This window comes from Podarcis pityusensis, assembly GCF_964106645.2.
Source record: "Podarcis pityusensis genome assembly, chromosome: 18".
Classification (NCBI taxonomy): Eukaryota; Metazoa; Chordata; class Lepidosauria; order Squamata; family Lacertidae; genus Podarcis; species Podarcis pityusensis.
This window is the reverse complement of record NC_138043.1, coordinates 7,197,485-7,221,854: the sequence shown is the minus strand read 5'-3', so window position 1 is coordinate 7,221,854 and position 24,370 is coordinate 7,197,485. Positions and strand designations below refer to the sequence as shown.

The 24,370-nt window shown below is 46.2% G+C and overlaps 2 protein-coding genes across 2 annotated transcripts in view; both read right to left on the bottom strand.

Annotated features, from left to right (window-relative positions):
- MAP2K2 (mitogen-activated protein kinase kinase 2) overlaps positions 1–13,396 on the bottom strand; it is a 37,481-nt gene extending 24,085 nt beyond the window's left edge. Inside the window, exons 1-3 of the mRNA XM_080989092.1 lie at positions 13,136–13,396; positions 2,227–2,437; positions 521–667 (exon numbers count right to left, since the gene is read on the bottom strand). Coding sequence (XP_080845218.1) covers positions 521–667; positions 2,227–2,437; positions 13,136–13,233 — 456 coding nt within the window. The 5' untranslated portion in view covers positions 13,234–13,396. The remainder of the gene's footprint in view (positions 1–520; positions 668–2,226; positions 2,438–13,135) is intronic.
- TNFAIP8L1 (TNF alpha induced protein 8 like 1) overlaps positions 1–24,370 on the bottom strand; it is a 166,871-nt gene that overhangs the window by 7,067 nt on the left and 135,434 nt on the right. The window lies entirely within an intron of this gene.

Here is a 24,370-nt window from a genome sequence, read left to right as displayed (position 1 = left end):
GTTCATATGTGAATAGCCACTCCCACAAGGTTCCCAAGACCTTTACAAGAAGGGGAGAGATATGGCTTGATCAAATGGCGAAAGAACCTGGTTACAGGTATAAGCAAGAGTCAAGACTGGAAAACACACTGGCCCCTATTTTAGCCCCCCAAGGTTATTGCTGGTGTCTGCAAATCAGAGACATTCTCTTCATTCTGCGCAAGGCTTGCTTCTAGAAAAATAACATGGTGCTGGCAGCTAGGATTTTAATTCCCTCCCCCCCCCCGGAACATCTTCAGGGTTATATAATTAAGAGCGGAATTTTTTAAAAAGACATGGAGTGCCAGGCACGCAACAAGCAGCCAATGAGGAAACCCAGAGGGAAACACAAGAATTGCTACACATTCAATGCAAGAACGTTATGCGGCTACTGCATGCCCTAGATGGAAGGATTAGCTACAGTCAGAGGTTGATGCTCTGACTGGTGCTGAACAGGGTATCTGTCTTGCTTAAGAAGGTGGGAGAGAAAAACAACACTTACCATATGCTCCATACAGATGCTTATCTCCCCATCGCTGTAGAAGGCGCCATAGAAACCCACAATGTATGGAGAGTTACACTCGTGAAGCACCTGGAGCTCGCGGATTATCTGGTTTCGGATGGCAGGCTTGATCTCCAGGTGAATCAGCTGTGGGGAGAAGAGGGAGTGGGTGGGGAATGAAGGAACAAAGGGGATAAAAGGCTGCACCAAGAACTACAGTGGTACCTCGGGTTAAGAACTTAATTCATTCCGGAGGTCCGTACTTAACCTGAAACTGTTCTTAACCTGAAGCACCACTTTAGCTAATGGGGCCTCCTGCTGCTGCCCCACCGCTGGAGCACGATTTCTGTTCTCATCCTGAAGCAAAGTTATTAACCTGAAGCACTATTTCTGGGTTAGCGGAGTCTGTAACCTGAAGCATATGTAACCTGAGGTACCACTGTATTTCCATATTGCCACCCAAAGGCACTTTAAAGAGAAACTCCAGCCCCTTTTTTTAGACAGCTGAACAACACCAATTGCAAACCGTGGGGAGAAGAGGGGGAAACTATAAGTTGTTTCAGGAATGGTTCACCACGGGGGGAAAGCCAACAAACTGAAGGAGGACTGATGGGGGGAAAAGTGTATTGGCTGTATTGCACCAAACGTGTCATGGCAATTTTGAGAGGCAGGTAAATAAAAAATTGTCCAGTGGCACCTTAAGAGACCAACTAAATTTGTTCTGGGTATGAGTTTTCACGTGCATGTTATACCCAGAACAAACTTAGTTGGTCTCTAAGGTGCTAATGGACAATTTATTTATTTTTATTTCAACTGCGTCAGACCAACACGGCTACCTACCTGAATTTAGAGACAGGTGTGTGTGTAAAAGAAAACAGGACAAGAAGTTAAAGTGTCAGACCAGGTCTGCATTCAAGTCCCCACCCAGCTATGAAGTCAGCCACTCACTCTTATCTCAGCCAAACATATTCCATGAGATTGCAGAGAAGGCAAACTCAAGGAAGGCGAACCATTGTATGCTACCCTGACACGCTCATTTTTTTGGGGGGGGGGGATGCAATATATATATACAGGAGGCGACCATTATAGGTGCATCCAATTGACACGCAAATGCTGGCACATGGGTCCTTTTGGACCCGGAAGTAGGCAGAACAGGGGCATAACAGGGCAGGAGGGGAGGCTTATATGTGCTTCACTGATGGGGGGGGGGCCCTGTACAACGAACAAACAAACTGATTAAAGACACTAGAAAGATACAAATTCAAATCTTTTTCAAGCTAGCCCAGAAGCTTTAATACAGTGGTACCTTGGTTTACAAACTTAATCCGTTCCAGAAGTCCATTCTTAAACCAAAGTGTTCTTAAACCAAGGCGTGCTTTCCCATAGCAGCTGGAGACCCAGTATACAAATGGAACACACTCAACGTGTTCTGCTTCCAAGGCAAAGTTCACAAACCAAAACACCTACTTCCGGGTCTGCAGCGTTCTTAATCCAAGTTGTTTATAAACGAAGCTGTTCTTAAACCAAGGTGCATTAAATGAGGTGGCTAGTGACAGCTCAGGCTACGTGCCTGCTAGATTTGGCTCGCCCCCACAGAATTCTCATCATAGATTTACTGGTTATGGCTCAACTGTTTCTTGCCACCTCTGCAGATGCCCCCAAACATTTGGTCACACAGGATGAGACATCACCCTCCTCCTCCTCACCTTCCGTGCCATGATTAGCCCTGAGGGTTTGTGTTGTACTTTGGTGACCACTCCACCATTACCGGCTCCCAGCTCAGAAATCCTCTCGAAATCATCATCTTTCAGCTCTCCAACTTTGGCCTTCTGGGTGAGAAAAGCCTCCAACCGTTTCTTCTGCTGTTCATCCAGTTCCAGTTCTTCCAGTTTCTTCTGGAGGTCAACAAGATGTGCTCTTCAAGGAAAGACGGGAGGAAACTGTTGAGTCTCCCAGGATTCCCAGTCTGTCCCGCTGCTTCTACCAAAGCCTGAGAAGTGAGACTATTTGCTGGCCATAGATTAATCCCCTGGGCCTTGCACATAAACTACCATAGCAAATCACTCTATGTTGTCATGACCCTGAAAACTGTGCTGCCAGAGTCTAGGGATTTTCACTATGTGAGATTGGCTTCTAACTATTCAGTGCTGACTCCTAGGAAACTGAAGCACTATCAACTTATTTGGTAGTATTCCTGAAGGGGCTTATCTAGCAAGACAACATGTAAGGAAACTCAGCGATCTCTCTCCAGCTAAGTGTGCTGAGTTGCAAACCACTTTCTAACAATGGCATGAAGGTGTAAAGGTGATCCTACGTTACGCATTGTGGTGAAGGAAAGCTGTTTTGGAGAGAGCGCCTTTTACCCCCCTTTTCTTGCCCAACTGCTGCCAGTTGAGCCTTACTCTCCAGTACACCCTCCTTGCGTGTTTTGTGCATTAAGGGTGCATTCTGAAATTCCCACAGCAGCAGCAGCAGCTCTTCTGCACAGGTCGAATTTATTCTTCCTAAGAAGCAGCCCTCAACTCCATTGTCTGGGCTTCCTGATCAGATCTCACTTTCTACACCAACTGCCTCCCCCAGAAAATCTGATTCTCTGAAGTCGGAATGCAAAGCCTACATTTGGATCCCTGGAAACGATTCTCGCTCCAAGGCAACCCTCTTCAATGTACCCAGCCCCTCTGCCAAAGCTAACCCTTCGTCACACTCATGACAACTCTCTAGACAAGCATTTCCCACATAATCCTCTCGTAGGAACCTATAAAGCTACCTTGTACTGAGTCAGACTATTGGTCTAGCTGGTTCAGTTTTGTTCTGACGGGTAGCAGCAGCATAGGATTTCAGCCCGACCTGAACCCAGGACCTTCTGCATGCAAGTCAGAGATACTCTACCTCTGTGCTATGGCCCTTAGCTTCAACTCACTTTTTGACTTCCTCTACCCCATTCCCATTTCATCATGCAAAAGGCTGGACTGGATGAATCCCAAACTGGAATTAAGATTGCCGGAAGAAATATCAACAACCTCAGATATGCAGATGACACAACTTGGATGGCAAAAAGTGAGGAGGAATTAAAAAACCTCTTAATGAGGGTAAAAGAGGAGAGCGCAAAATATGGTCTGAAGATCAACATCAAAAAAACTAAGTTCATGGCTACTGGTCCCATCACCTCCTGGCAAATAGAAGGGGGAGAAATGGAGGCAGTGAGAGATTTTACTTTCTTGGGCTCCATGATCACTGCAGATGGTGACAGCTGTCACGAAATTAAGACACCTGCTTCTTGGGAGAAAAGCAATGACAAACCTAGACAGCATCTTCAAAAGCAGAGACATCACCTTGCCAACAAAGGTCTGTATAGTTAAAGCTGTGGTTTTCCCAGTAGTGATGTATGGAAGCGAGAGAAGGGCCATAAAGAAGGCTGATCGCCGAAGAATGGGTGCTTTTGAATTCTGGTGCTGGAGGAGACTCTTGAGAGTCCCATGGACTGCAAGAAGATCATATCCATTCTGAAGGAAATCAGCCCTGAGTGCTCACTGGAAGGACAGATCCTGAGGCTGAGGTTCCAATACTTTGGCCACCTCATGAGAAGAGAAGACTCCCTGGAAAAGACCCTGATGCTGGGAGAAGTTGAGGGCACAAGGAGAAGGGGACGACAGAAGACAAGATGGTTGGACAGTGTTCTCGAAGCTACCAGCATGAGTTTGACCCAACTGCGGGAGGCAGTGGAAGACAGGAGTGCCTGGCGTGCTCTGGTCCATGGGGTCATGAAGAGTCGGACATGACTAAACAACAATGAAGCCATTTCTCGGGACTGTGGCCGCTGTTGCCTGCTGACAGCTTCGAGAAGCTGCAGGTAACAGCTGAGTACAGAGTGAGGATCAAAGGTGGATAAAAGACCCCAGAAGGAGCACTACCCAGAGGTACTACCCCCTCCCCTAACACCCCATACGCCCCACAGTAGGAATTATATAGACCAGGCAGTCCAAAGTTTGTGGGCCAAATCCAGCCCTTTGGTTATCAATTATCAGGTTAGCCGTAAGTTATCAGGGTAGCTGTAAGTTATGAAAAGCAGGGCTTTTCCTTCATTTTCATTGTGATTAAATGCCTGCCATATCACAATAAAACAAAAAAATGCAAAAGTTTAACCAGGTAAAAACATAGTACAAATGAGATCTTTTTCACTGCCCAAGACCTTTTAAGATACGCACTGTCAGGGGTTCAGGAGCAGAGGCAAGGGCAAGGGAGGAAACAGAGAGCGAGGGAGAGGAGGCAGAAGAAAAGATGAGTGATGACGACGACCCGAGATCTCCGAGTCTTTCCAGTGAATCAGAAGATTCACAGAAAGGAGCACCAGTGGCCAGGGCAAGGGGGGAGCCTAGGGGGACACCCCAGGAAGATAGAGCCAGAGGGGACTCAGAGGGGAGCAGTTGGAAATCAGGACCAGCGTCACCGCCAGAGAGCAGGGAAGAGGAAGGGCGCCAGGGATCAAGCGCTGGCAGCTCACAACAGGGGGGAGGGCACGAGTCAGGAGTGGCCACACCTCCATCGGGGAGCGAAGAAACGGTCAGACGGAAGGTGGAAGGTTGGGCGCGCGTGCCAAGTTCAAATGCACAGGAAGGTGGCGCAGTAGGCAGCCCGGAAAGGGAGCCAGGTCCTAAAGCCCGCCGAAAGGAGGGAGAAGAGTCAGGGGGGTCAGCGTCAGCGTCAGAGGAATCCCGGAAGGAAGAGACCCCGGGGGGCAGAGGGACCCAGAGAAGAACAGTCAGGCGGAAAAGGTGGAGCAAGGCTAGGATATTAAGTTGGTGTACAAGGGGCGGAGACTCAGATGGAGCTTCGCCGATCTAACCATGAGACGTAGAGTTGCACGCAGCAGCTTGAGAATGGAAACTGTAACTCAATAAAGACTTTTATTTAATGATCGCTGGCTAGCGTGATCCTCTGTGAGCTAGGATCTGGAAGCAGCTCTGACACGCACAAAAGACATTATTACCAACAGAAAGTCCAAAGGTCCAAAGCCAGAAGTTAACATCATCCATATCTACCAACATACTCTCGATGTACTGTAAGGATGTTTTTTGATAGATGTTCAATAAAGATGTACCAGATGATATAAACGGAGCCCAGCAAGTCTTGACCCCTAAGCAGTTTAAACGGACGAGTAATGTTTACAATGCAATGTTCCATAAGGTTTGACACCATTGGTCTACAGAGAAGTCCTGAACTGTTTTCCAACGACAAGTTATAGCAGATGAAAAGCAAGGCCTTTTCTATTGCTGTGCCCTCCTACCTAAGGTCGCTCATTCTGCCAACTTACTCCAGTAGGCTTCTAAAAAAAAGGAAGAAAAAGAAACTGAAATCCTAAGAACGTACGAAGCTTTCTTACACTGAGCCAGGCCACAGGTCCATCTAGCTCACGCATAGGCAACCTCGGCCCTCTAGACGTTTTTTGGGACTGCAACTCCCGTGATCCCTAGCTAACTGGACCAGTGGTCAGGGATGATGGGAATTGTAGCCCCAAAACATCTGGAGGGCCAAGGTTGCCTATGCCTGATCTAGCTAATACAACCCCAGGGCTGGGAACCTGTGGCCCTCCAGATCTTGCTGGACTCCAACTTCCATCAACCTTAGTCAGCATGGCCAATGGTCAGGTATGATGGGAGCAGACCCTGTGATCACCATCTTTGTCACATGCCCCCTCCACAAAAGGGGGCTGCGGTGGCTCCCCATTTGTGGAATGCTCTTCCTAGGGAAGCTCACCCGGTACCTTCATTACGTATCTTTAGGCACTAGGCAAAGAGTCCTTTTCTCCCAGGCCTTTGATAAATTAAACCACCTATGGCCTTTTAACTGCCCTTTGCTCCTTGGATGAAGGGCGGCATAGAAATTTAAGAAATAATAAACAAATAAAATAAGGCTCTACAAGGTATTCTACATCAACTGGCAGCAGCTCTCCATGGTAATATTTCCTATTCCTACCCGGAAAGATCAGGTGTAGTACCCAGGATACTCAACATGCAAAGCATGTGCTCTACCACTGAACCATGTCCTCAGAGCAAACCCCACTAAATACAGAGGGACCAGTGTCAGAAACTCAATATAAACTCTAATCACCAAATGGCACCTTAAACCTAGGTTACGGTCGCCATAATGGAATGTCTAGTCGCTTTTTTTCCTTTTACAATCAAGTTATTTGTTGTTGTTGTTAATTTCATTTCTATACTGCTTTATAGTTTACAGAACAAATCTTAAAGTGGTTGATGACACAGTAATACATCAAATAAAACCATCCAAAATACAACAAGCCTCAAGGAAAATATTTCAGAGCCTTCTCTAAGGCACATGTTGCTTTCCCCAGCTACCAACCTGGCATCCAGAGACCTCCATGTGGTCGCAATTGGACTCATGCCAGTCACAAAACACACCTGGCGCTTGGCTAGTTTCTAACACTGTGTGAGACACACCTCTAAGAAAGAATGTGTGAAATTACACTGTTAAGAAAGCCTTTCTGTTCCAAAAGGCAGAGCAGGGTGCAACTGTGTGTGCCTTATCTGGTTGCTCTCATCAATGCTATTCTTTTGGCTTCACTACTGCTGGCTGTTAAAACTGTAAAATAGATACAGCATTAATGCAAAATGTCTTGGTGGACTTTTAAGAGAGTAGAAAGGCAGTAAATCCATCTTAAAATTAAAATAAACTCCCTCTCCCCCTCTGCCAAAGGAAGAATGGAGAAATGAGAAAGTAGACAGTACATTTCAAGCCAGTCTCCCAGTGGATCTTAGTCATTTGCTCTTAGGTTATCTGTTCCTGTACATTTTTCATGTCCTCTTGCAACTTACATAAAAGACTTGCTGGTTTAAGCGTTACATTACCTTAATTCTCAGCACTCCCCAGTGTGTTACCTTCTAACCCCACACCTGCAAGGTACCCATCTATCCAGCCCGCTTTTAACACCACTCCCTCTTTAATCTGAGCCACCCTTCCCAGAGGGCTATACCGGGCCTCTCACACATCTCTCTACACCTCTACAAATGAACTGCATGATACCCTTTTAGCCACAACCTTTCCTAAGAAACTACCTTACAACTAGGTCATACCATTGCTCAGTTTTTGCCTGCAGCCACTGACAGAGGCTCTCCAGAATTTCAGACAGGGGACATTCCCAGCCTCACTTGGGGATGCTGGGGACCGAACCGTCCTACTTGGCAATGCAGCTCCTGCCCTCTCTTAGCCAACACAACCACTCCATTCTCTTCCCCACACTTTCTTCCTCGTGTGAATTTGCTCCTTCAAACGTTTAATCAGAGAACTGTAGCGTTGGACGGGACCCCCAAGGGCCTTCCAGTCCAATGCAATGAAAAGAATCCTGTCCCTGGGTGGGCACAAACCACCAACCTTCTGGTTTAACAGCCAGATGCCCTGACCCATTGTGACCTGGGAGACCCGGATCAGAGAGGATGCTTGCCTGGAACAATAAACTCTCATAAAGAAAACCTCTTCCAGCTCCCCTCCTTCCATTCACTGCCTTCCCTTCTGCCTCAGTTCTGTTAACATGCAACCCACCCCCAAACTATTCAGGAACACATGCCATTTCAACACCAGTGGCACTAAGAATAGGTGCCCTTTAAACGCCAATCATCATTCAACCCAAACCCTGGTCTCTTCCATATATGGATTCCTCTTTAAGGCTGCGATCCTATACACACTTACTTGGGAATAAGTCCAACTGAATATAGCACAAATGTCTCTCTCCCAGATGCCCCTCCCTGGTTCATTGCCTCAGCTGCTTTCCCCCACCCTCATGTACTTTAACACTTTAAGACCCACCTCAACCTACAGTGGATGCTTGGGGGTTGCGAACGTGATCCATGCGGGAGGCGGGTTCGCAACCCGCAGCGCTGCGTCTGCGCAGCTCGCAATTCGGCGCTTCTGCGCATGCGCAAAGAACGATTTAGCGCTTCTGCGCCAAAACCCGGAAGTAACCCATTTTGGTACTTCCAGGTTAGGCGCGGTGCGCAACCCGAAAACACACAACCTGAAGCATCTGTAACCCGAGGTATGACTGTATTTGCTACTAACAAAAAGTTTCCCTCCAACCCCCACATATATTTTCCCCTCTGTCTCTTCTAGTTACAGCTGCTCATTAATCATCTCCTCTTACATTCCACAGCCATCCCAACACCACTAATAACAACAATCCCATCTCAAGCCCCTCCAATCGTTGATGTCCCTTTCCAGACCACCTGCCCACATGGACCCCCTTCACATGTGTTATTGCCCCCACCTCCCAGCTGCTCTTCTTGCTCCATTATTCAACATCTAGCTCAGTAATAATAACACCCTTAACAGTAAAAAAAATAAAAAAATGCTTTGTATGATTCATTTTTTTTTTTGTAATTTTATGTGCACCACTAAGAAGAGTTAAAGATTAAGCAGTCACTTTGCAGTAAATGAAATTGCAACCTTTCAGTCAAAGCCTCCTTCATCCTTCTCCCTTCCATAAATGGAATCCCCCTTTAAAGCCACATGCTCTTAAGAGACATACTTCTCCTTTCCAGCTGCCTACCTTAATAAAGTACTTTTATTGAGTTGTATCCAGTGACAGCCCTACTCAGAGTAGACCCATTGAAAATAATAGGCATGGCTACCTTAGGTTTATTCATTTCAACAGGTCTACCCTGAGCAGGACTTAGCTGCATGCAACCCACTGATAACACTAATACTACTTATGTGGCTCAAGGCTCCAATAGCTCTTCCCATATGAACTGACCTGGACCTTGTGATTGTTATCTTAGGAAGTCTGGAGCACAACCGAATGGGGACTTTTCATTGGTGGCTCCCCACTTGTGGAACGCTCTCCCCAGGGATGCTTGCCTGGTGCCATCATGACATAGCTTTAGGTGCAAGGTGAAAAAACATTTCTTTTTTGCCAGGCGTTTGGCCTCCTTGAGTGAGCGGGATGTTTCAACCTTGCCTTTTAACAATAGGGATGTTTTTGTGTTGTGCGTGTTTGTTTGCTTACATAATGTCAGTCGCTTTGAGTTACCTCAGTAAAAAAACAACCAGTAAATATAAAATAAAATAAATACCTAGAGTTTTGGACCCAAAGGCCTACAAGCAATTTACAACAACACATTTAAAAACATAAACACAAACACACCAGGCCATTAGTGTTTAAAGCCCTAAACTCCTCAAATACTTGAATGATCGCCTCCTTCCCTACAGACCTATTGGGCCCTAAGACTGGCAGAGGGTGCCCCCTTGATTACTCCTCTGCCCTCAGAAGCTCAAGGTGGTGGCAACAGGCAGGAGATGGCATTTTCTGTGGAAACCCCTCCCAAGTTGTGCAACTCTTGAGGGGCGTGTGGCAACTTCACTTTAGTTGTTCTTATTTTTATCTGTAAGATGCCTTGAGTTCCCTGTCAGAGAAAAGGGTGGGGATAATAACTGTTGTTGTTGTTGTTGTTGTTGTTGTTGTTGTTGTTGTACTTTCCCCTCTCAGTTTTAACATGATTCTCAGATACAGAAATTCAATTCAATTCAATTCAATTATTTATTAATTAATCAATCTATGTGGCAGGGGACAGCAGTGGTGGTTGTCTGTTTGGTTGCAAGTCACATTGGGTTGCCCTAAGCAGCCAACAAATTCAGCAAGTAATCATAACAATATAGTTTTCGGTAAATGCTGAAGCCTCACCTCTTCTGACCCAGCTTTTGGCACCTGAGGTACGTATTTATAAAGACATGCCTTCTTTCTGAGATTGCTATGTTGTTTTAAAACATTGTGCAACACTGTGCTTTTCATCTTAGTGCTGTCTTTTAGTTGCTGTAACCAGCCCCAGGACCTTAAAGGGAAGGGCGGATAATAATAATAATAATTATTATTATTCCCACAAGCGCCCACCCTTCCTCCCTCAGTCTAACAACCCACACCCTTTATTCCCTTTCCGAGACCTCCTCTTCCCCACCTCTGCATCCCCACACCCTACTTTTATATGTATTTTATATGTATTTATATGTATTTCTTCCCACGATCGCAAGCCACTTAAAAAAAACACCCACACACAACACCTTGTGTAACGTTTTGTGTTTTTGTGGAAGCATTATGCTTTTCAGTTGCTGCAACCTGCCCTGAGACCGTACGGGGGAAGGATGGGCAATAATAATAATAATAATAATTTATTTATACCCCGCCCACTCTGGGCTGCTTCCACATGAATATTATAAACAATACAGCATTAGACATTAAAAACTTCCCTAAAGAGGGCTGCCTTCAGTTGTCTTTTAAAAGTAAAATAGGTGTTTATTGCCTTGACATCTGCTGGGAGGGCGTTCCACAGTGCAGGCGCCACTACCGAGAAGGCCCTCTGCCTGGTTCCCTGTAATCTTACTTCTCGCAATGAGGGAACAGCCAGAAGGCCCTTGGCGCTGGATCTCAGTGTCCGGGCTGAACAATGGGGGTGGAGACGCTCCTTCAGGTATACAGGACTGAGGCCGTTTAGGGCTTTAAAGGTCAGCACCAACACTTTGAATTGTGCTCGGAAACGTACTGGGAGCCAATGCAGATCTCTCAGAACCGGTGTTATGTGGTCCCGGCGGCCACTCCCAGTCACCAGTCTAGCTGCCGCATTCTGGATTAATTGAAGTTTCCGGGTCACCTTCAAAGGTAGCCCCAAGTAGAGCGCATTGCAGTAATCCAAGCGGGAGATAACCAGAGCATGCACCACTATGGCGAGACAGTCCGCGGGCAGGTAGGGTCTCAGCCTGCGTACCAGATGGAGCTGGTAGACAGCTGCCCTGGACACAGAATTAACCTGTGCCTCCATGGACAACTGTGAGTCCAAAATGACTCCCAGGCTATGCACCTGGTCCTTCAGGGGCACAGTTACCCCATTCAGGACCAGGGAATCCCCCACACTATACATTATTTCTATGCCTTCATCCTAGACCACGGGGCGCTTTGCAATATATACATATAACACATACCCTAGCAAATCACAAAAACAATTACACCCCCCCCCCCAAAAAACCCCCAACCACTTTAAACAGATGATTTGATGAGCCAAAGGTTGTGGGAGAATCCAAGAATTGTAGAGTTGGAAGGGTCACCCAGCCCAACCCCCTGCAATGCAGGAATGAAGAGGAATGTTTTTGGCTGGCACCTAAATATATGCAAGGAGCCTCTCTGGGAAGAGCATCCCACAAGCTATTATTATTACTAATAATAATAAGTCAGTCTAATCTCCCCTCCCCCAGCCTTAATAATAATAAATCAGTCTAACACCCTCTCCCCCCACACCTTGCCATAATAATAATTCAGTATAACACCCCTCCCCCGCCTTAATAATAATTCAGTCTAACACCCCTCCCCCTGCCTTAATAATAAATCAGTATAACACCCCTCCCCCTGCTTTAATAATAATAATTCAGTCTAACACCCCCTCCCCACACACACCGTCCTTAATAATAATTATTCAGCCTAACACCCCCCTGCCTTAATAATAACAAAAATTCAGTATAACACCCCCTCCCCCTGCCTTAATAATAACTCAGTCTTACACCCCCTCCCCCCACACACCGTGCCTTAATAATAATAATTCAGTATAACACCCCTCCCAATGCCTTAATAATAATAATAATAATAATAATTCAGTATAACACCTCCTCCCCCGGCTTAATAATAATAATAATAATAATAATAATAATAATTCAGTATAACACCCCTTCCCCCGGCTTAATAATAATAATAATAATTCAGTATAACACCCCTCCCCCTACCTCAATAATAATTCAGTATAACACCCCCTCCCTCAATAATAATAATTCAGTATAACACCTCCTCCCCCTGCCTTAATAATAATAATAATAATTCAGTATAACACCCCTCCCCCTACCTCAATAATAATAATTCAGTATAACACCTCCTCCCCCGGCTTAATAATAATAATAATAATAATAATTCAGTATAACACCCCTTCCCCCGGCTTAATAATAATAATAATAATAATTCAGTATAACACCCCTCCCCCTACCTCAATAATAATAATTCAGTATAACACCTCCTCCCCCGGCTTAATAATAACAACAATAATAACAATAATAATAATTCAGTATAACACCCCTTCCCCCGGCTTAATAATAATAATAATAATTCAGTATAACACCCCTCCCCTCCCTCAATAATAATAATTCAGTATAACACCTCCTCCCCCTGCCTTAATTATAATAATAATAATAATAATTCAGTATAACACCCCCTCCCCCTCCCTCAATAATAATAATTCAGTATAACACCTCCTCCCCCTGCCTTAATTATAATAATAATAATTATTCAGTCTAACATCCCTCCCCATGCCTTAATAATAATAATAATTCAGTATAACACCTCCTCCCCGGCTTAATAATAATAATAATAATAATTCAGCATAACACCTCCTCCCCCTGCCTTAATAATAATAATAATAATAATAACAATTCAGCCTAACACCCCTCCCCCCCACACCCTGCCTTCCCTTTCCTAGACCTCCCCTCGCCCCCTTCCGCCCCCCAGCCCCACTTCCAAAGGCCTCCGCCCCTCGGAGACCCCTCCCGCTTCCCTCCCCGCCCCCGCCCCGCACTCACTCGGAGCCGTCGCCCTCCCCGCCTGTGGGGCTGGGCCCTTCGGCGATGGTGGGGGTGATGTTGAGGGCCGGCGGCACCAGCTTCCTCTTGGCCGGCATGGCGGCGGCGGCGGCGGCCTTCTTCCTCAGCGAGGGCCTCGCCTCAGTCGCGGCGTCGCCGTCGTCATCCCCCGGGCTCGGCGAGCTACGCGAGGCCGAGGCTGCGCGTGAGGCCTACCTGCGCTCCGAAGCCCGGCCCTTCAGGGGAACGCGGAGCTGGGGTGGGAGGGGGAGGAGGAGGAGGAGGGGCGTGGCCAAAGGGAGAGGAGGAGGTGGACGGCCGCCCCACCAACACCACACGCCCACGCCCCATTGGGCGAGCTCCGCGAGCCTTCTCCTCCGATTGGGCGGCGCTGGGGCGCGCGCCCAGCACCCCCGGGCCCCATTGGTCGGTTCGGTTCTGCGGCGCACGCGCAGGATGGTGCCGGCAAACGGGATTGGCTGCTGCGTTTGAGGTCGCAACGCCTACCCTTTTCCTTTTTCTTTCCCCCGCCCACAGCCTGCTTTGATTGGTTAGACAGTTATACCCGAAGTCCTAGAACGCGCCCGTGCGCGCCGCGGAGTGGTACATGGGACGTACGGCAGGGTCCCGGGGGAAGGCGGCGTAAAGGAAATCTCGCGAGAGCCGACCGGAGAAAGATTGGTTTCGAGACGGGAAAGAGCGGCGCATGCGCGTGGGGAGTGGAGTGGTGGATGGGCGGGAAAGAAAAATGGGCGGGAAAATTTTTGGCCGTAGGGGAGATTGACAGAAAGAGAATTATCTCACCTCGGTAATGGCAGGGAAGCAGCCAAAGTCCAAGCACCCAAAACACTTATCAAAGGCCCTACTATGAATAAATAAGAGCACCTCTGAGGCTGTGCAGAGTGCATTTCCCCCTCATCAATGAGTTTCACTGAGGTAACTTTAAGAGGCTGCGTCTTCCCCCAAAGGATTGTGGGAACTGTAGTTTGCCCCACACAGAATGACAGCTCCCAGCAGCTTAGACAGACTACAGTTCCCAGGATTCCTTGGGGCAGGCCATGTTTTTTAAAAGTATGGAGGCAAATTTCAATAGGCTTGCTTCGATTATAACTAAGGTTATAAATATATTTTAAGCTCATGGCATCCCTCCTCCCCCAAAGTCTCCTGGGAAATGTATTTTATCTACAATTCCCAGCACCCTGAGCAAACCTTATTTCCCAAGGTTTTCTCCCAGGGGAAGTTATGTGCAAATGTAAATGGTCTATTGCTCTGTTTGTGGAGCACAGCAAAACGTGGGATTTTCGCTGCCAAAAGCTGGAAATCTTTTGCCAAAGTTTGGAGCAAATTGGGTGATGTTGGGATTCTGGGGTGACCCTATGATACCCCTGGGTTTGAGGGTTTATAGTTCCATTTGCGGGGCGTTGCAAAATGTGGAGCTTTTCCTGCAAAAAGCTGCAAAACTTTTGCCAACCTTTGGCGCCAGTTTCGAGTGAATCGGGCAATGTTGGGTTTTGGGGTGTTAGCTATGAACCCCAGTTTCATACATGAATTACTCCTTTTGTGGGGTGCTGCAAAATGTGCGGCTTTTGCTGCAAAAAGCTGCAAAACTTTTGCCAACCTTTGGCGCCAGTTTCAAGTGAATCGGGCAACGTTGGGTTTTGGGGTGTTAGCTATGAACCCCAGTTTCATACATGAATTACTCCTTTTGTGGGGTGCTGCAAAATGTGCGGCTTTTGCTGCAAAAAGCTGCAAAACTTTTGTCAAAGTTTGGCGCCGATTTCGAGTGAATCAGGCGACACTGGGTTTTGGGGTGTTAGCTACGAACCCCAGTTTGATGCATCAATGACTCCTTTTGTGGGGCACTGCAAAATGTGGGGCTTTTGCTGCAAAAAGCTGCAAAACTTTTGCCAACCTTTGGCGCCGGTTTCGAGTGAATCAGGCGATGTTGGGTTTTGGGGTGTTAGCTACGAACCCCAGTTTCATACATGAATTACTCCTTTTGTGGGGTGCTGCAAAATGTGCGGCTTTTGCTGCAAAAAGCTGCAAAACTTTTGCCAACCTTTGGCGCCAGTTTCGAGTGAATCGGGCAACGTTGGGTTTTGGGGTGTTAGCTATGAACCCCAGTTTGATGCATCAATGACTCCTTTTGTGGGGCGCTGCAAAATGTGCGGCTTTTGCTGCAAAAAGCTGCAAAACTTTTGCCAACCTTTGGCGCCGGTTTCGAGTGAATCAGGCGATGTTGGGTTTTGGGGTGTTAGCTACGAACCCCAGTTTCATACATGAATTACTCCTTTTGTGGGGTGCTGCAAAATGTGGGGCTTTTGCTGCAAAAAGCTGCAAAACTTTTGCCAACCTTTGGCGCCAGTTTCGAGTGAATCGGGCAACGTTGGGTTTTGGGGTGTTAGCTATGAACCCCATTTGATGCATCAATGACTCCTTTTGTGGGGCACTGCAAAATGTGGGGCTTTTGCTGCAAAGCACTGCAAAACTTTGGGAGGAGTATGCAGTTATCTTCCACTTTACTTGGGGGCAGCAGGCTAGCAATAGGGGGCACAGGTGTAATAAACGAAAATCTGCCCTTATTCCCTTATGGTGACACAAGAGCCCTTATAGAGTCCTTTGTAGGTTCTCCATCGGTCGGAGAAAATAACAGAGGCCAACCAGAGAATATTGAGAAGCAAAGCAACTAGTAAGCCTGATCTTTATTGAACTGTTGCAACAGGGTGACCCCTTCACACGCAGGAGGAGGAGGAGGACCCAGAACCCAGGTGTGCCCGCCCTTATATAGACATTTTAAATTGCCCGCCCTGGAGTCCAAGACCACCCCCAGAAACATCATACATACATCACAGAAAGGGGTGGTCTACAACAGAAATCTGAGTGCTGTTTACCAATAATCTGTTGTTTACCTCCTGTCTGGCAGGTTACCTGTTAATGGTCACTTGATTGGATACCCTGGGGAGCCTGGCCAGTCTTTTGTAATGATAAATACCGTATTTTTCACTCCATAAGACACACTTTTTTCCTCCTAGAAAGTAAGGGGAAATGTCTGTACGTCTTATGAAGCGAATGCTGGAGCCCAATTGCCCAGGGGTGAAAAGCAGATTGTGCTTTTTTTTTTTTGAAAGAGGGAATGGGGTGTTGAAACAAAGCCACTTAGCAGCTGATCAGCAAGCGATCGGGAGGGGAGATAAGGGACTCTAGCGATACAGGAGGCTGCCACAGCATGAACCACAAAAATCATACATCCACTGTTTCGTTCAGAATATTTTTTTTCTTGTTTCCCTCCTCTAAAAACTAGGTGCATCTTATGGTCAGGTGCGTCTTATGGAGCGAAATATACGGTACTTAGTCACAGACTCACCCTATTCATACACAGACATACCCTTAAGACAGGATTTGTGAATGAAAAGACAAAGGGGAGGCTTTTCCGTTTTTCTTGACCTTGCAGAGAAATCATTTGGTCAGTTGGGGAGTCAAAATAGTTTCCGGGCTGTTTTCCTGTCCTGCTTCAGACATGTGGTTTATATATTTATGTACGTGTTTGCTTGGTACATTTATGAACATTTATTATACATATAAGACCTTATTTTTTTTATTTCACAGGGAAGGCCACATGTCAATCTGTTCCCTCCCCGCACCTCAGCATCTGCCGCCTGAGGCGGCTGCTTCCCTCTGCCTCATCATAGGGCCGGCTCTGGCCTCCATTCAACAGTCCTAAATTACCAACAAGGCATTCTGAGGGAAATTGGAGCGTATATGCCATAGGAAGCATCGTGCTCACTGCATTCTGTTCTTTCCTCTTGTTTTTTACCTCCTCACCCATCTGCCAAGGCGTGTGCATGGCTCCCGGTCCCCATGACAGCCAAAAACTTCTCAGCCGCCTAAAAATAGGAAGAACAGAATGAACATTTCGCACTTGTCCCCTGCAAAATGCAATACTGGGTTTGCTAACAGATTGGCTAGCTGGTGAGCATGCACAAATGTGCCCTCAGTATAAGAGAGAGACATGTTGTTGTTGTTTAGTCGTGTCCGCCTCTTTGTGACCCCATGGACCAGAGCACGCCAGGCACTCCTGTCTTCCACTGCCTTCCGCAGTTTGGTCAGACTCATGTTTGTAGCTTTGAGAACACTGTCCAACCATCTCGTCCTCTGTCGTCCCCTTCTCCTTGCGCCCTCCATCTTTCCCAACATCAGGGTCTTTTCTCATGAGTTGGCCAAAGTCTTGGAGCCTCAGCTTCAGGATCTGTCCTTCCAGTGAGCACTCAGGGCTGATTTCCTTCAGAATGGAGAGGTTTGATCTTCTTGCAGTCCATGGGACTCTCAAGAGTCTCCTCCAGCACCAGAATTCAAAAGCACCCATTCTTCGGCGATCAGCCTTCTTTATGGCCCTTCTCTCGCTTCCATACATCACTACTGGGAAAACCATAGCTTTAACTATACAGACCTTTGCTGGCAAGGTGATGTCTCTGCTTTTGAAGATGCTGTCCAGGTTTGTCACTGCTTTTCTCCCAAGAAGCAGGCGTCTTTTAATTTCGTGACTGCTGTCACCATCTGCAGTGATCATGGAGCCCAAGAAAGTAAAATCTCTCACTGCCTCCATTTCTCCCCCTTCTATTTGCCAGGAGGTGATGGGACCAGTAGCCATGATCTTTGGTTTTTTCCATGCTGAGCTTCAGACCATATTTTGCACTCTCCTCTTTCACCCTCATTAAAAGGTTCTTTAATTCCTCCTCACTTTCTGCCATCAAGCTTTTGTCATCTGCATATCTGAGGCTGTTGATATTTCTTCCGGCAATCTTAAATCCGGCTAGGGAGTCATCCAGCCCAACCTTTCGCATGATGAATTCTGCATATAAGTTAAATAAGCAGGGAGACAGTATACAGCCTTGTCATACGTGGCTGCTGTGCAAACCTAGCTCACGTCACTTGAGCAGAGCCGGCCCACCTGTTGGGCCAGGTGAAGCGGCTGCTTTGGGCGGCGGGAGTGCAAGAGGCAGCGCCTCACCCACTCCACTGCTTCCACCAAAACGCCTCCCTCTAGCCAATTTTGGAGTGCTGCAGAAGTAGGGTGGGAGGTCACAGCATAGCCAGAAAGCATCACTTTTCCTTTTTGCCTCTGGTGGAAAAACAGGATGAGACTCACCTCTGGCAATATGGGACTTACATGCACTGTGTTATGTACTGAAGTTCTCACCCTGGGCCAGCAGGGGGATACTGTAGATAGAATGCAAATGAAGGATCAAAACTGACGTTCAGTGATTGGATAGATTGTATGCAAATGAAGGATTGAAAGTGACGTTCAGTGATTGGCTAGTTACAGAAAATGGTTACTGTTGCATTCTAGTGGAGCTCTATATAAGCAGGCTGACTGAGCTCCTCAGTTCAGTTCTGTTCCAGCTTGCAAATAAAGAGCTGCTTTGGAAGAATCGCTGTGTCGTCTGATATGTTTGCCCACAACTTAACACACTGAGGAAATGATTTATAATGAATTGAAAAAAGTGTTGAAAAACACATTTATTAAAAAAACCAGAAGCCTTTTTACTTGGCATAGTGGGGGGTGAAATCCCCCAAAAGGATGTTACCTTTTTTCTGTATGCCACAACAGCTGCAAGAATATTGCTAGCGAAGAATTGGAAGAAACAAGATTTACCAACTATCGAAGAATGGCAGATGAAGATGATGGACTATCTGGAACTTGCCAAACTGACCGGGAGACTCCGAGACCAGAGAGAAGAGACGGTGGAAGAAGATTGGAAGAAGTTTAAGGAATATTTGAAAAAAAATATGTTAATATTTAAATCTTTTAATAGCTCTGGAAGGGGATATAGGTGGTAGGGTTAGAAGTAGAAGATATAAGTAGAAGTAGAAGTGATAAAATGTGAAGTTTTTTATGGTTAAAGTAAGTGGGGGGGGGGAGATGGTTAGAAATTATGATATATGTAAACTGCTAAAGATGAAGTAAAATGAAAATCAGATAGGTGGGACTTGGGGAAGCCCACTTAACAATGTTTAGAAAAATAAGGATATGACAAGAATTTGTTTGTATTGTTTGTCTTTTCTGTTTGTGCTTTTATTTGTGTTATAAAATGAATAAAAAAATTTGGAAAAAAAACATATAAAATGAGAGAACAAGAAGAACATATGTTTAAAGAAGATTGGGAAACGTTTATTGAATGTACAGGAAATAATTGTGTATAGCTGAAAACAGTGGCAGCATTAAGATAAATTCAACAGTGTAAATAAGTATAGATGGATGCAATAATGGAATACTGAATGATATAGTTTTTGTAAAATATGCAGGGATTTACGATATGCAAAACGAACCATGGAAAGAGAAGGAGGGAAGTCACTGATGTCTTAAAGATGTAGTATTTTAAATTGTAAAACAGAAAAGTTAATAAAAATTATCTAATGGCCCAGGTTGGGCCGCCTTTTGAGATGTCCCTGCCAAACTTGGTATGTGGGTTTCTTAGATGGGGATGAAGATCTTTGTTGCTGCTTGGCCACCATCTAGAATCAAGATGGCTGACCGAAATGTGACTTTGGTGCGACTGCGCCTGTTGGCTTTTTTGGCATAGATTTGGACCCCTCTTGCATTACCGTTGCCAAACTTCTGAATACGCTTCTGAATACGCAGGTGCTGGAAACCACAGGATGGGGAGAGATGCTCTTGTGCTCCTGTTCTGTTCCTTGGTTTCCTGTGGGCTTCTGGTTGGGTATTGTTAAGTTGTGGGCGAACATACCAGACGACACAGCGATTCTTCCAAAGCAGCTCTTTATTTGTAAGCTGGAACAGAACTGAACTGAGGAGCTCAGTCAGCCTGCTTATATAGAGCTCCACTAGAATGCCACAGTAACCATTTTCTGTAACTAGCCAATCACTGAACGTCACTTTCAATCCTTCATTTGCATAGAAACTATCCAATCACTGAATGTCACTTTCGATCCTTCATTTGCATAACTATCTACAGTATCCCCCTGCTGGCCCAGGGTGAGAACTTCAGTACATAACAGGTATCCACCATAAGAACAGGATGCTGGACTACAATTTGGTAAATCTCCCCTGGAAAGGCTAATGTTTGATACAACCAGTCTGGGAAAATTAATGAGCAAACGCCTAGATTTGATTTCATTGCTTATTTCAATTCGCTTGTGGAAACAACTCAGAGGCCATGAAAGAAGGAAGGTTAACAACAGGAAGATTTAAAGGAACTATCACCTCCTGGCAAATAGAAGGGGAAGAAATGGAGGCAGGGAGAGATTTTACTTTATTGGGCTCCATGATCACTGCAGATGGTGACAGCAGTCACGAAATTAAGAGATGTCTGCTTCTTGGGAGAAAAGCAACAACCTGGACAGCATCTTAAAAAGCAGAGACATCACCTTGCCAACAAAGGTCTGTATAGTTGAAGCTATAGTTTTCCCAGTAGTGATGTATGGAAGTAAGAGCTGGACCATAAAGAAGGCTGATCGCCGAAGAATGGATGCTTTTGAATTCTGGTGCTGGAGGAGACTCTTGAGAGTCCCATGGACTGCAAGGAGATCAAACCTCTCCATTCTGAAGGAAATCAGCCCTGAGTGCTCACTGGAAGGACAGATCCTGAAGCTGAGGCTCCAAGACTTTGGCCACCTCATGAGAAGAGAAGACTCCCTGGAAAAGACCCTGATGTTGGGAAAGATGGAGGGCGCAAGGAGAAGGGGACGACAGAGGACGAGATGGTTGGACAGTGTTCTCGAAGCTACCAGCATGAGTTTGACCAAACTGTGGGAGGCAGTGGAAGACAGGAGTGCCTGGCATGCTCTGGTCCATGGGGTCACAAAGAGGAGGACACGACTAAACGACCAAACAACAACAACATTGGAAAGACTATTCAAGGCAGCAGAGATATGAGATGATCAGAGCCCCCCCCCCCGAACTTGAAGCATGGGAAGTCCCAACAAAAAAATTATAATTTAGGCAGAACATTTGGACTATTTGATATGTATTTGTATACAGTGGTACCTCCGGTTACGTACGCTTCAGGTTACATACGCTTCAGGTTACAGACTCCTCTAACCCAGAAATAGTGCTTCAGGTTAAGAACTTTGCTTCAGGATGAGAACAGAAATCGTGCTCTTGCGGCGCGGCAGCAGGGGGAGGCACCATTAGCTAAAGTGGTGCTTCAGGTTAAGAACAGTTTCAGGTTAAGAACGGACCTGCAGAACGAATTAAGTACCGTATTTTTTGCTCTATAAGACTCACTTTTTCCCTCCTAAAATGTAAGGGGAAATGTGTGTGCGTCTTGTGGAGGGAATGCAGGCTGCGCAGCTATCCCAGAAGCCAGAACAGCAAGAGGGATTGCTGCTATCGCTGCGCAGCGATCCCTCTTGCTGTTCTGGCTTCTGAGATTCAGAATATTTTTTTTCTTGTTTTCCTCCTCCAAAAACTAGGTGCGTCTTGTGGTCTGGTGCGTCTTATAGAGCGAGAAATACGGTACTTAACCCGAGGTACCACTGTAATTTGGAACATTCAATGTGATTTGATTGGATTGTTAAAACGGGAAACTTAATAAAAATTATTTAAAAACAAAACAAAACAAAACAAAACAGGATGCTGGACTAGATGGGCCATTGAGCTAATCCAGGAGGGCTATTCTTACATTCTTAACCGCAGGCACATTTTTTTAGCCAGCGGCTGTAGTCACCCAGATGTCGGTCTTCCAAATGTTTGTTATCGCCGTGCTGTTAATATTTAAGCAATGTCAGCTTAACATGCGTAGAAACCCTTCGGGCTCGGATTGCCCTTTTTCAGATCATCAGGTTCCACAGGTGCCCCTTCTCTCCCCAGCTGTTTCCCGCCCATCTCACCTGCGGCCATGATCCAGAGCTCAAGGTCAAGTCTCCCTGTAATCTCGATTCTTCTTGGAGAACGTCTGCGTAAAGCAGCTCGTGATCAGGGTGTGACGGGCAGGAGCAAGGGTGCAAGGGGCATCCGGCGTTGTCAGCGCCTGGTTATGCAACTATAATAAAAATAAAACCCACAGACTCCAGGAAGGAGCCAGGCAATCACTGGATTGGGCTTTTCCAACGAGCGCACAACACCAGAGGAGGTGTAAATAGCAGTGGATGGAGCCACTGAGCCTCTGAAGGGTTGCGGTGACAGTAAAAATAGTCTGTCAGTATGGATTTTGTGGCAAGAGGGTAAAACACGGATGTTTAAACACTTTTTTTCTTTTTTTAAATAGACACCTGATGGGACACAGCAGGGCAGGGAGGCAAGAACAGTCTCTTTTCTATCTGTCTCTTTTATCAGGTCTGTCTTTGAGCCCACAAGTTTTCATTTCTCTCTCTCTCTCTCTAATTTTTATTAGGTTTTCGGTTTTACAATTTAAAGTACTAATTTTTACATCCTTAAGATATCAGTGACTTCTTCTCTTTCCAGGGTTCATTTTACATATCATAAGTGCCTTCATATTTTACAGAAACTACAGTGGTACCTCAGGTTAAGTACTTTATTCATTCCGGAGGTCCGTTCTTAACCTGAAACTGTTCTTAACCTGAAGCACCACTTTAGCTAATGGGGCCTCCTGCTGCTGCCGTGCCGCCGGAGCCCAATTTCTGTTCTCATCCTGAAGCAAAGTTCTTAACCTGAAGCACTATTTCTGGGTTAGAGGAGTCTGTAACCTGAAGCGTATGTAACCTGAGGTACCACTGTATACCATTCAGTATGGGACGCGGGTGGCGCTGCGGGTTAAACCACAGAGCCTAGGACTTGCTGATCAGAAGGTCGAATCCCCGGGACGGGGTGAGCTCCCATTGCTCAGTCCCTGCTCCTGCCATCCTAGCAGTTCGGAAGCACGTCAAAGTGCAAGTACAGTGGTACCTCGGGTTACATATGCTTCAGGTTACATACGCTTCAGGTTACACACTCTGCTAACCCAGAAATAGTGCTTCAAGTTAAGAACTTTGCTTCAGGATAAGAACAGAAATCGTGCTCTGGCGGCACAGCGGCATCGGGAGGCCCCATTAGCTAAAGTGGTGCTTCAGGTTAAGAACAGTTTCAGGTTAAGAACAGACCTCCGGAACGAATTAAGTACTTAACCTGAGGTACCACTGTAGATAAATAGGTACCACTCTGGCGGGAAGGTAAACGGCGTTTCCGTGCGCTGCTCTGGTTCGCCAGAAGTGGCTTAGCCACATGACCCGGAAGCTGTACGCCGGCTCCCTCGGCCAGTAAAGCGAGATGAGCGCCGCAACCCCAGAGTCGTTCACGAATGGACTGAACTGTCAGGGGTCCTTTACCTTTACCTTTCTACACGGCATCTTTTGAATTTGTCATTGCAAAGCTATGACTGGTGTTCTGCCCTGATCCGGGGTCCCTCCAGACTGACGAGCTGAATCTGCAACATGTTCTTGATACCTTAATGGTTTATTCTGCTTTCTTTGTGGTTCTGTGATTCCTTCATTAGCTGTTCTGTGATTTATTAGTTTTTCTGCCACTGAGCAACAGCCCTTCCCTTAAAATGTTTCCGCCCGGGAGCTAACCGGGCAACCTTTCGCGAAAGCGACAATTGCTAAAATCGTTATAGTGCAAAAGACGCGGGACAAAAACAAACCGGAACATTTGCGGCGTAAAAAGCAATGAGATTTCAGCAAGACATTACAGAATCGGCACTGGATGGTAATGAAGTAGTGTGACCGCCCCAAAACCTTAGCAGCCTCAAACAGTATTAAAAGAGCGGTCCCAGGATCTCTTGGATATGTGACGGCTGTGATAGGAATTTTGAGGTCTTAGATATATGGTAATGTTCATAAGTGTACCAACCAAGCATGTACATAGATCAGCACAGGAAGACCGACCTGGAACCATTTTGATTCCAAAACTGAGCAAATGTTTTCTCTGCAAGGTCAAAGTGGGAAACCTCTCCTTTTCTCTTTCCTCACAAATCCTGTCTTAAGGGCACATTTAAGATATGAATAGGGTGACTTGGTCCTGGAACTAAGTATTTATCATTACAAAAGACTGGCAAGGCTCCCCAGGAAATCCAATCAAGTAACCTGCCAGACAGGAGATAGACAACATTCAAATTTCTGTTTTAGACCACCTTTTCTGTGATGTAGGTGTGATGTATCTGCGGGGTGGTCTTAGGTTATAGCCCTTCTGTGATGTATGTATGATGTTTCTGGGCGTGGTCTTGATCTTGTTGTTGTTTAGTCGCTTAGTCCTGTCCGACTCTTCGTGACCCCCTGGAC